Raw genomic sequence first — 13,078 nt, forward strand, 5'->3', positions numbered from 1 at the left:
AAAGACCTGTGTGGCTGCAAAGGAATTTGAGACCTACCCTGTCCCCCTTTTCTTCCATAGGTTCAAATATTCTTAAACTGTCTTTTATATGTTAACCAGTTGTTAACATATCCAGAGCAGGTAACTAGGTATGTAAAGAATTTTAGTCTTAAAAAATGGTCACTTGAAGGCAACTTATTCTCTTTGCGGCTCTAACTCCTGAGATGGCAGTGCTGAAGAAGTTTTTATGCAGCTTTTCCGGTGAGGTAGAGAGAGCAGAGAAGAGCCACCTCAAACACTTAAGTGTGTTTCTGAAGCCACAGCTGCTCTGTACTCCATAGAAGTCCTACCAAGAGATCACATACCAGCTGGGGACTGGCACAGCCAGCCTGCCTGTGCCTGTGCCATGTCCCCTCTTGGCTCTGAGCCTGCTGGGGAGCAGTTGTAGGAAGCTCCTGCCGAGAGCAGGCGAGAGCTCTCGCTCTCACCACCAGCAGAGGATTTCAGCTGGCTGGATCCCAGATGATGTAAGGTAATCTGTTGCATTCACTGCAGTTTTTGACTTCTCCTCATTTGCTATTGAAGATTGTATCAGTAGTTTTGCATCTCTAATTTGTAAGTGATTTTCACTCTAAGCTGTGAGAACAAATAATTCTGTGTGTAACTTAGAAAATGTAGCCTGCGGAGTCTATTTGCAGTAACCATATTAGTTAAATTACCAGTGTTATTAACTGTAAGAATGAATGTGCTTTCATAAATACCAAAGCAATTATTTCTGGTAATTTATTCCACTCCTTACAATATGGCTGCAAGAATCTGAACTAGTGTTTTTCAGATAATATATTCCATATTTTGTGGTGGGGACTTGAGAGAAATTTCTTTTTGCTAGGGCGATTAGCTTATACTAATTTGGAGAACATTTTCAATGTTCTTTATTAGAGTTTAGGAAATGGTGAGTAAAATAAATTTGATTGTAGGTACTCAGCAACGTAACAGCAAACTACATTTCTAGACTCTCATTTCCGTATCTTTTCATTTGGTAAGATTAAAACAGCATGCATAACTTGAGTGTATGTATAAGTATATATACTTTAGGATTATAAAACCAACCCCCACTTTTACAGTGACACCAATTAGATACTTATTTCTGAGTGAGCTGTGCATTCCCAAGTTACTAATCTAGCTAGAGGTTAGTATTGCCTTGGTTGGGTTCATTCAACTGTATGCTCATGTTAACAAGTACCATTTCCAAAATTTAACTTTAAACTTTAATTTAAACTTTAAATCATGTGTTTTGTTTCTTCCTTTTGATTTGGGTCCAGTATGGAATGCAGCAACATGAGTAGTTGAATTAACACAAGAGAGGAGATTTCGATTTCCAGGGAGGAATGGGGGAAAACAGTTTGGCTTTAGTAGAGTGATATGATCTTCAACCAAATGCTCCACCAGCTACAGCTTGGAAGTATGGCACCAAAGACTATTTCTTTGAGCTTAGTAGCTACTTTGTGGTTTCATTGCTCCTTGAAACCTTTTAAATTTTTAAATGCTGAATTTATGAAACATAAATTATGGATGGTACAAATACTATCTTTGCTTTTAAATTATTTGAGGAATTGTAGGATTATTTTTGATTTATTAACATTTTTCCAGGGACAAATATGTCGCTAGTATTGGGGGCAATCAGGTGAGGATATTTCTCATGTATTATTATATAGTAGTTTAGCCAAATTTCATCTTAGAGAATATTCATGTCAAAAGCAGTGGCTCAGGAGTCACTCCACTCCGATCTGGGTCTTGTGTTAATTCTATTCCAAGTTGCCATTTTGCTGTTAAAATCTTCAGTTCTTACTTCAAGAAGCATCAACATCATGATTAGGAGCTTTATTGATGAAAGGTCAGATCTTTCTCTTTGGAGACCATTCGAGAGTGCTGCGTGTTTCTGTTGAAAATTGGGAAATAGTTATTCACATAACCTCCTTTCAGCCCTCCTTAAATTCTGCGTTAAGGTCAAAATAATTACTGTTTACCACTCGCACTTACACAGAAGTTGGATATACTACACATGCCTAACTTTGATGCTGTATCAAAGCCGTATCTTTGTGTGCCTGTTGTGATGTGAACCAGACCACTTATTTCAGTTAAAATGAACATGAGAAAGTAAAACTGTGTTAAATTAAGGTTTAGAGGATTGCTATGAACACCTGTGCCTCTATGAAGATTTGAATGGCAGTTGCATGAGCTCTGCCTTGATTTCTCTGTAAATTGAAGTGCAATGAATGTGTTCATTTTTTTATTCTGTTCTTCTACAATGAAGACATACAGACATGCTTGTAGTTCAGAAAAAAAATCTGCCTTACAAATTAATAAAAGTTACTGTATACTCCCTCACATATTACCTAATCAAACATATATTTCTCCCAATCTCCCAAATCTTTGAAAGACATATGAAGATCCTGAAGAATCGTACAAGATGAAAATGTTCTTTTAAATTTGCATTAGGGATTTAAGGTTAACAATAATGAATTGAGAATACCCATTATTCAATGAGCCTGAATGAAAAGAGTTCTTAGAACAGAAGAGTAATATCCTGTGGAGCTTCAGAATTGTGTGCTTTTCACATGTAACTATGATGCAGTGCACCTTTTTCTACAAAACTATAACACAATATTTTCCTGGCAGTTTGTGGGAATATTTCTTTGAATTGAGTGCTTATATTTTAGAACTCTGGACCACTGTTGGAAGTCAGCTGTCAGCTTTCATTAGTTGAATATAAATAATAAACCATCAGGCACTTGGAACGGTGCAAACCCAAAAGAAATGAAATTGTTGATTTCTGACCTTAATTTTTCATGTGTAGCCTGGTAACATTTTATTTGCATTTTTTACATCAGGTATTGATGGGCATTTTTAGAAGTAATTTTGATGCAATAAAATTTATTTTTTCGTTCTGCTGGGTGCTGAATTCATTTGGGTAGCTGAAGTTCTAGACGTAAATTATTACTTCTATTATTATTACTCTTTGTATGTACTGATTAAAAATAATGATCTTAAGGAATAGAAGGCTTGTAATAAGCAATGTGATTTGAACCACTCATGATACTGCTGTAGAAATGTCTCACTGCTGCTAAATATTGCAGTTATTAATCTTTCTTGACAAGGAGCCAGTGGTTTTCAAGGTATTTTTGGTGTCTAGTTCCCACTTCACTACATTTCCCATGTTCTTTATTTGACCTAATATTCCTCCTGACTGAAGGGCCTGGGAGATTTCAGCCCAAGCTGCAGCCTGTAGGACAGTGACAATGAGTGCACACATGGAAATTGAGGTCTCTCTCCCATTCCCTGTCCGAGGCTGCAGATCCTCTTACTCTGTCAGTCTGGTGCTCACACCTTCCCCCTGGGGTGTGATAGTCCTCATCCCAGGATGATCTTCTTTTGCTCATTTTCTTTTTCAAATCCCTAAAGCTTCATCAACTTCACAGGTCCAGAAGTTCTTCTGACCTCTAGTACATGATAAAGCAGAGAAGGTGTAAAGGGTACCAGTGCTACAAACAACTGCAGAAGGAATTTGAGTCCATCGATATCCCAGGATATTGGATATTACTCTATCCTCATTGTATCAGTATTTAAGAATTGTTATTATTTGTTATAGTGTATTTAACGTTCTTGTTCTTTTATAATATCAATATATTTCACAACACTGTGCCGCGCTCAGAGGTGTATTGAACAGATTAAAAGAAGTCAGTATACAGAATTCCTTACCCCATTGCAGGGAACAGCATTTAAAATCAGAAATGGAGTGACTGTCTTATTCATGAAAGAAAAACTGAGGCTTCATTCCTGCTCATTTTATCCAGTTGAGGTCTTGATCAAAATTCCTAAAATGCTGTTATATTGTTTATTTTTTCCCATCTGTCACATTGCTGTTTTTACAAGTAAAATTAAACTATGCAAATAGATAGAAAATTTTTTATTCTTGGAGGTGATAATAGAGTTTCATATTGTGCATAAAAATCAATACAGTCTATGTTAAATATAAGTTTAAATTTATCAGGTAGTGAATAGAGAAAAAAGCATGGGGAAGGGTACTTGATTTGTAGTTTACTATCCTCACTAATGGATATCTGTAACTTGATTTAGGACATAATGACACAATGTTTTTAAAACAATAATTCATCTGAATTAGAACGTTTCTCTGCAGGTTTTGACATCATGGTAACATTTTAATTGAATTCCTAAGAGGGATTTATTCATCCAGGGAAAATATATTTTAAACACGCTAGACTATGGATTGTTTAAATCTGGTTACTGCCGTGGGCAGACTTGTGTTGTCTGACCTTGGAAAGCAGACGGTGATAGAACTAAGATCCTGTAAGAGATTTATGATGCCGTTTGCCTGTTAATAAAAGATTGATAATTTTTAAATGGAAGTTTTGTTACAGGTGAATAATTTGTGGCTCTGAGTGTGCCATGTGGAGCAGGGGTGTGCACGGTTGCCCAGCTGTGACAGCACAGTGGCACGGGGGCTTCTCTTTTGTCTCCAACAGAAGCAGGGGGCAAGAAGCTGCGGAGCACGGTCCAGAGGAGCACGGAGACAGGGCTGGCCGTGGAGATGAGGAACTGGATGACTCGCCAGGCGAGCCGGGAGTCAACAGATGGGAGTATGAACAGCTACAGCTCTGAGGGAAAGTAAGCAGCATTTACAGCTGTGTTTTACTGACATTTCTCCATGCAACTGGTCATTAAAGAGAAGCACAGTGAGTGCTGTAGGTCCTGTTCAGTCATAATTCCCTTCACAAGCCAGTGTCATTGATGGACTAAGCCTGTCTTCCACTGTGACCAAGAGTCTCCCACTGTTGATGCAGGAAGGAGGAGGATCATTTCTGCTGTGCCATGAGAAGGGCACATGGTGGGTCAGATCATCATCACGAGGTGGGTCAGGAGGGAAAGCAAATTACACCAGGTAAAACACAGATATGGACAAGTTCTCTTCCAAAAGCTCCTGGCATACATCAGTGCTATGCAGAGCAAAACATTTCCAGAGCATTTCCAGGAGTCATTCACTGGGTTCAAGAGTTTTTCAAAGATTTTGCTACTTTTAATCTGAAGAAATTATCTGGGCAGAAGTATGAGTGTGTTATCATAAAAGCCCAAGTTAAAAACTTCTGAGTGATATATCTGAGACATTGCCCAGAAAAGTTTTATTGTAGGTTGATTTATTAGTGGTGTTCACAGCACTGGACAATACATCTATGCTGCACAATATATCTTATGTGTCCAAGTTGTTGCCCTATATGCATTTGAGATGGACATTTCTTAATGATTCCTCATTACAAATTTCATTAGTTCTTGTTGCTCTGTAATGGGTCACGGATAGTTTATGGCAAGCATTTTAATTTTAAGTTACTTTGGCCATTTGCCACAAGGGATTTCAATTCTGTTATTGAATAGATGTCATTCTCCAAGACAATTTTAACAAAATATTTTGAATGAATGGCGATTTTGAAAATAGACATTAGACCAGTATTTGGTCTAATGTCATCATTCCACTGCATACATTTGATATTTAGCCATTGAATTCAGTAATTGAGAATTGTGAGCAATTTAACCTTTATGTAACTAAGTCAGTGGTAAGGGTGTATGTTAGTGTCTTAATGAACTGGTCTCATATGAATACTTTTTTTAAAATTAACAGTGGTCTTTAATGCATTGGGAAAGGAGAACATGATGGAAGAATACAAATTTGGAAGTTATTGAGGAGTAGTGCTTTTTTTACCTGTTTGTTTATATGCTGGAGGATAAATTGCTCCTTGTTGAACATTGTGGGATTTTGAAAATTTTGTAAGTTCCTTATAGTACTACCAAACCTACAGACAGTAAGTGCAAAACATCTAGAAAACAAAACAGAAACCCGAGCTAAAATAAAAAAACAACCAAACAAATAAAAAAACACAAACAAACTAACAAAGGGCAAATTTAAGTGTATGTTTTGTTGGTTTCTTTTTCAATATTGTTTCTAGTTTGATCTTCCCTGGAGTGAGATTGGCTGCAGACAGCCAGTTCAGCGATTTTCTGGATGGACTTGGTCCTGCCCAGCTTGTAGGACGACAGACTTTGGCAACACCATCAATGGGTAAGTGTTTATGTCCTCTAGATATGATATATTCTATTTGGTCAGGTAATTAGAATATAAAATTTATCTAGATTCACTTTAAATATGGATTTATCTTGTGGTTTTGAACACCTCAGTTAAAACCAAAGCTGTAACCTCGGCCAAAGTTGAATGTAATCATGGATGCTTATGAAGACATGCAAAAGTATAAAGTTGCTTTGAAAAATTCAGCCTTTTCTGAGGCCTTCGAACTCTCCTTCAGTTTTCTATCTTTAAAAAGGGACTAATGACACTAAACTTTTCTCTGAATCACTTGGATAATATTGTATAAAAATTGGGAATTTAGGTGTAAAATATTTGTTATTGTGTTTACAGGCTTTTCTATTCACAAGTTATCTTTTCATAACTTGTCTTAAACTAGAGACACAGTGTAGGAATTCAAGAAGTTTTACAGAGTTGCTTCATATTAAATCCCTTACTGCCTTTTTTTTTAATATGAAACTCTTAAGAAATAGAAATTAATTTGAAGTAATAGAGGCATGGAAGATGGGAGACAAAGTGTTATTGCAGAGGTTTTAAATTGTTTACTAAGATAAACAGCAGTGAAGATGGTAAATATTAAATTATTTAGTAGTGTTAAAATCCAGATCATGCTTACTGATGGAAAACAGATGGTACAAGTCACCACGTATCCATCCTAGAAATTTTGTCAACATTTCATATATTAAAGTAATAAATTCTGGGATTTCTTTTTCTCATCTAGGAGATATTCAGGTGGGAATGATGGATAAGAAAGGACAACTGGAAGTAGAAATAATCCGAGCCCGTGGCCTTGTTGTAAAACCAGGTTCAAAGACACTGCCAGGTAAGGAAGAAAAACCTCAGTAAAAATCTTGGCACAGGGCCAGGGTTTAGACTGGATGATCCTAATGGGTCCCTTCCAACTCAGTATATTCTATGACTCTAAGAATAGCATTCTACCTAAAAAGTCTGTGGCTTTTCTGTTCAGCTTTTTCAACTCTTAACAAATTCAAATCTCAGTAGATTACAATATTGTATACTGAAATACATACTGTATTGAAATGATACACCAACAATCAGCCCTGCTTCAGGAGGAAATTAAAAATCAGGCTGCCAGAAGACCCAAAAGTGTTTTTAGTAATGCAAAGGCATCCTTTAGTTACGTAGTTATGGGGTAGAAAGAAAGGTATATACTGAAGATTTTATATTTGAGTTTAGGAATGAAGAGGGAATCAAGAGATTTGGAATAGGTATCCACTTGAAAAGTAGACTAATATTTGATACTCCTTATTTTATAATCTGATGTCCTGTAACACTGTGTGAAAAGGACAATATAATGATATTTTTAGCGAGCTCTTCTGCCAAAATAGAAATTGTGTCAGAGTCTTTTCTTCACTGATTTTCACCTTGGTAGATAATTCTAAATTATTAACAATTTGGAGCATTGATCCAAATCTCACCAAAGTCATTGCAAGTCGTGCATTTACTTAATAGGCCTATTTTGCATGTTGCACAGCATAGGGATACTATATATAGGAATACCTGACTTTTTCAGGTCAAAATCTGAATTGTTTCATGGTAAAAGAGACATACAAAAAGAAGTCAAGAAAAAAATACACCCAAGGAGAAGAGTAAAGAAAATGCATGGATGCTTTGTATGGGAATAATTGTTAATATTGCTTGTGGAGATTTGTTCTTATAAGTTATATATCCTTTAAAAGCAGAATTTTATGTGGTGATAGAAAGTGTGTGTGTTACACAAAAAAATCTGGACTTCTTCTTTACCTACTGTTCTTTATTTTCATTCTTCTAAGCACCATATGTAAAGGTGTATCTATTAGAAAATGGAGTCTGCATAGCCAAAAAGAAAACAAAAGTAGCAAGAAAAACGCTGGAACCACTTTATCAGCAACTTCTATCATTTGAAGAAAGTCCCCAAGGGAAAGTTTTACAGGTAATTTGCATAATATTCCTCTGAATCTGAAAATGTCACCTGTACAGTTTTCTCTGAATGACAGCTTCATTTGGCAAAAATTCTCATATTTTACGTACTTGCTGAGCAGATAAACACAACAGTAATAGCTGTTTATGCAAGTAGAAACTGAGTATGCAAGTAGGAGTGAGCAAAAGTGAGTTATAGGTTATTTTGCTTCTTCTGTATGTGTGGGCTCCTCTCACTGGGTTTTCTCTGGTATTGTGGATAACTGCAGTTTGTGCTCAGATCATTTCTGTCGCTGCATCATGATTAGTATACACAGAACTAAACTATGTCAGTTGGATATTTCATTCCTTACTGTAATCAAATAAGCAGAGATTTTTGACAAATTAGATTAAATCTTTTGACATTTTTGCTGAAAGTTTTCTATTTTCTTGTGTTTCTTTTCCTAACAGATAATTGTTTGGGGAGACTATGGACGTATGGATCACAAATCCTTTATGGGAGTGGCACAGATACTTTTAGATGAACTGGACCTGTCCAACATGGTGATTGGGTGGTTCAAACTTTTCCCACCTTCTTCCCTAGTAGACCCAACCTTAGCTCCTCTCACTAGAAGAGCTTCCCAATCATCTCTTGAAAGTTCAACAGGACCTTCGTATGCTCGCTCATAGCAGCTGTGAAACTGTTGTCATAGCAACCAGCGTTACAAAAAAATAAAATTACAGGTCGCAAACCCTGGTAACACTGCATGCTTAATGTTGTGTCTTCTGAGCCTGTTTCTAGGGCTGCAAGGCGATCCTGTGTTCTCAAGGAAGTTGCACACATTGTGCCCTACGGAAGGCCCTCAGGTGATGGACTGAAATCATGAAGAACTGATAGGTTTGGAGTTCAGGGACTCAGTTTTGGTCCAATCTGAAGCCATGGACTAAACTAAAGAAATCAATCTGTTTCATGCAACAAAAGTCCTTTTCAATGGCATATCTGTTTTGTTGCTCCCATTTCTTTATTTATCTGCCCTCCCCTCCTAAAGTTTGGTTATGCCACAGAAACGGAGTTACCGTCCCATGAAGCCATGTTACAAGTCAGTGGATTAGCAGACATTGGAAGAAAAGAAGAATCTAAGGATGCTGGAAAAGTCAACTGACACTTGCAGCAGTTGCTGGAGATCTGAAAACTCTTCATATTGAAAAGGTTCAAGACTTAAAGTGGCAGGCTTCATACCTCCAGCTGTTCACACAGTGAACCCCAGATATGTTGGACTCTCTGAAAAATAAAATTCTGTGGATATACTGTACTGTATGAAATTAAGAAACTTTTTTGCATGGACACAGATTTAGCTGAACACTTAAATTATTTTCTTGGGGCTGCAACTTGCAAAAAAGAAAAAAAAAGAATAAATCAGCCATTTTCAACAGTTTATATTATTTTTAAAAATAAATTTCACTAGTGCATGGTTTTAAAGGGAAGAGAATGCAACAGGGTGATACAAAGGCACACCACGTTTATCATTCTTTAAACCAGTCATGGTCTGTGTTTTTGCAGACTTATATTAAAAATAAAAAATAATTTCTAGCAAATATTTAAAATTCTGTTTATGTGACAAAAATAAGTGTAATATATTAAATTTATTTAAATGTAAAAGGTACAAGCCTTGTAAAGTTCAACATAATGTGCAAATTGTACACTTATTTTACCTTCTTTCTCTATCTCTCCTCCCAATCTCCCTTCTTCCTTATGCTCTTTTCCCCTCTACCTCCCAGGATGATCAGCATATTCTAAAATGGCTACCTTTTGAATTAATACCGTCATATGCCCCATATTTGGTTCAGGGTTGCAGATTGTTCTGCATTTCTGAATTATTTGAGAAAAATATTGTTTAAGAGCTTACTTTTTTTCAAGCATGTTGAAAAGGATTTTGCAACATGGCTTGGGAGTACATTAATGTAATTCAGCATGTATTTGATAAAGAAGATATTTGAACTTTTTCAATTTAATGTACAGTGCATGGTAACTTGTTTTCATTTTTTCTCACCTTCAAATTGAATTCTACAGCAAAATACTGGAATCATGTGGCCATTGTAAGATGTCTTCAATAAATTTGTTTTCAGCACCAGCATCTTTCATTCAAAGACTGAACTATTATTTCTTGAAGGTTTTTGGAAAGAGGAAAAATTAAGTACCTGATTGATTTTGAGGAAACAAATTTAAGCACTTTTATTTGCACTAAACCAAATTGATTGCTACCTTTTTGAAATAAACGCAACAAAGGTTACAAATCTCTACAGTTCTTCTGCTGTAAAGTTCAATTTTCATAAATTACATTTGCGTTGCAAAAGACATAATTAGATAATATCAGTCTGGAAAGTATCAGTCTTTGGTTCGTAAAATAGCCTTAAAGAAAGCTTATCAGTACCACTGTGTCAGCTATTTGACACCGTTGCCAGAACCTCACTGCAGTTAATGGATCTTCAAAACCCTGGGGTTTGTAGCAGACAGTAACTACCGTTGGGTGGTGCTGCAAGTTCAAGCTTCTCATTAAGTACGTTATTTAAAGGGAATGTAACTGGCTAAGTTTTAATAACAAAATATCCTTTTTTTTTTTCTGGGTCTTCGTATGCCTTTAATACCTTCTTAAGGTTTAATATTGAAATCTTGCAATAATTTTTGAAGTACATTACATTAACCTTTATGGCCACACAGAATTACTCTGATTTTATTTGAAAATCTACTGAAGTTTCCCATTACCAAATTGTACATGCCTCTTAAGAGAGAAAAAGTAATAACAGTATCACTTATAATGCCTTTTTCTTTGTGCAATATCATAGAAAATGAGATTGTGTCTTGTCTGCAGAGTTTATATAATGGATTATTGTTAAATTAATAGACAGACTGGTAAAATTGTATTTATTGAAATAATTTAGACACCTGTCTACCAGCAGCAAATAAATACTACTAACATGCAGTCTACAATATCCCCTAGGATATTAAACAAAAATACATAACCATTTTCCTGACACTGTGAGATGTGCTCACACATACTTGTATACATAGTCCTCTATAAATTATTTCAAATTTTAAAATCAAGGACATGACGCATGGAAGGTTTGTACATAATTGTCATTATGCAGTATTTATTTTAAAAAAAATTATTGTATTTTTTTTAATTTTCACACGTCTGCAATTCTACTTATGGTTTAGTCATGTAAATAGTACTATTCCAGTGATCACTGCTGTCTTGTAAATAGTACGTTTTAAAAAGTTAAAAGGAATTACAGTTGGGGGAAAAAAAAAGGGCAGATTAGGCCTGTAATGAACACCAACTAATGTAAATCAAACTCATTCTGGTGATGGTATTTAACACTTTAAATAAAACATTTTCTTTACAGAATTTGTGTGCAGAATGTTGTTTTTCTCTAAGGTGGTCACAGCATCCTTCCACACCCTTCAGTGGAGCTGGTGGCAGGCAGCTGACACAGCTGGAGAACAAGCACGCTTTTCTTCTCCCAGCAGGGCTGCAGGTGAAATAAATGCCAGTGTGAAGATGCCAGGTTCACTGGCAGGCTGGGGGAGGCCAGGTGTGCCCATCACCCAGCCAGGCCATGGGCTCTGCACTCTGGCCACCCTCAGGCTCCCCTGTGCCCCCAGTGTGCAGCTCCCAGAATGGAGCTGGCTCCAAGCTGCCAGCTCTGGCTCCAGGGCGTGCTCCAATGTAACCAGCACACTAAATGTGCTGAGCCCATGAAGTGCTCCCGTCCAGTTAGACTTCCACCCTATTCCTAGATTCTACCTAGTATTAGCTGCCTTTTTTTTTCATGAGCAGGGTACAAATGATGCCCACCTGACAGTGGTAGCTGCAAAGGCTCATGTGTAGCCTCTGCAGAAGGGAGCAGTGGTCCAACACCTCTACAGCAATGAGAGGGGTGGGTGGAGGTGAGAGAGTAGAGAATATGTCTCTACCTGACGCCTCAGAGGCAGTATCAGTACAGGCAGTGGTGCCTGGGCAAAATTTGAGCATTTAATACTTGGAAATTTATTGAAGACCGAGAGGCTGGCTGGCAGTTTGCACAGCAAAATGTATGTATTTATTTCCAGATATGACGTGAAAGAAAAGCACTGCAGTGCTGTCATGGGACAAAACCACCAAAAAAAGCAAGCAAATGTATTTTGGGCCAAGCAGTTGTGGGAATTGTGAAGATGGGAACTCCATTTGGTGTACTGCATCTGCAAGTGGGTTGCTGGAGGAACAGACACAGATTTCTGGTGTGTTAAACCACTAATACCCCAGCAGGTCCTTCTGCTGCTGCTGATAACATTACTGTTGCAAGGGTGTCACGGCAGGCAAGTCTCTGGGTGGGAACTGGACTATAGGGGCAGGTGAGGCCGCCCCATGAGCTGGAGCACATCACTCCAGGGTGGACAGTAAAACACCTCCTCCCACAGCTGAACGTGAAACCTTGTCTGTCTTTGGCACTTGTTAGAAATATACACAATTACACTCAGTCCTTGAAAAGAGCGTTTGTACAGACCAAGAAAGCTATAACATACACTTTTCTAAAGGATCCTAGTCTCAGACAATTGCTCCAGATTGCTTGCTGTTTCCCCTCTCCAATTTTAGCTTGTCTATGTCCGCTTAATTTCCTACAAAACTAGATCGTTTTAATATTAACAGTACTGCTTTACTCATGACTACTAAACATTGGCTCAAGTGGCTGATTCATCTGGTTATGCTGGGAAGAGTTTGTGCCAATATAAAAGGCACTAAAACACCATGGTGCCCTAACTCTGGGGCTTTTCTGCTTCCATGCCTTCAGTTTTACAAGGCTTAAGTAGCATGATGTTTGCCATGTTGAGGGTGAGCATGGGGTCAGCACATCCTAACCAGCACACCATTGCATTCTCGCAGTTTCCCACTACCATAAAATATCTGTTCACAACTGTATAATAATTAAAATTTAATAGTTTTTAAAGAGATGTTTAATATGGCATAAAAGGTAACAAAGCAATAGATTTCATAGCTTCCTCACAAAGTT

At 37.2% G+C, this 13,078-nt stretch overlaps 1 protein-coding gene across 50 annotated transcripts in view; it reads left to right on the top strand.

Annotated features, from left to right (window-relative positions):
- RIMS2 (regulating synaptic membrane exocytosis 2) overlaps positions 1 to 11,436 on the top strand; it is a 447,523-nt gene extending 436,087 nt beyond the window's left edge. For all 50 annotated transcript variants that reach the window (XM_088177854.1, XM_088177865.1, XM_088177882.1 and 47 more), the window contains 5 exons: positions 4,524 to 4,665; positions 5,997 to 6,109; positions 6,852 to 6,953; positions 7,924 to 8,063; positions 8,501 to 11,436. In XM_088177854.1, the coding sequence (XP_088033980.1) occupies positions 4,524 to 4,665; positions 5,997 to 6,109; positions 6,852 to 6,953; positions 7,924 to 8,063; positions 8,501 to 8,719 (716 nt within the window). In that variant the 3' untranslated portion in view covers positions 8,720 to 11,436. The remainder of the gene's footprint in view (positions 1 to 4,523; positions 4,666 to 5,996; positions 6,110 to 6,851; positions 6,954 to 7,923; positions 8,064 to 8,500) is intronic.
- Positions 11,437 to 13,078: the final 1,642 nt, after the last annotated feature.

The sequence above is a fragment of the Sturnus vulgaris genome, chromosome 1 (assembly GCF_052056855.1).
Source record: "Sturnus vulgaris isolate bStuVul1 chromosome 1, bStuVul1.hap1, whole genome shotgun sequence".
Taxonomy (NCBI): Eukaryota; Metazoa; Chordata; class Aves; order Passeriformes; family Sturnidae; genus Sturnus; species Sturnus vulgaris.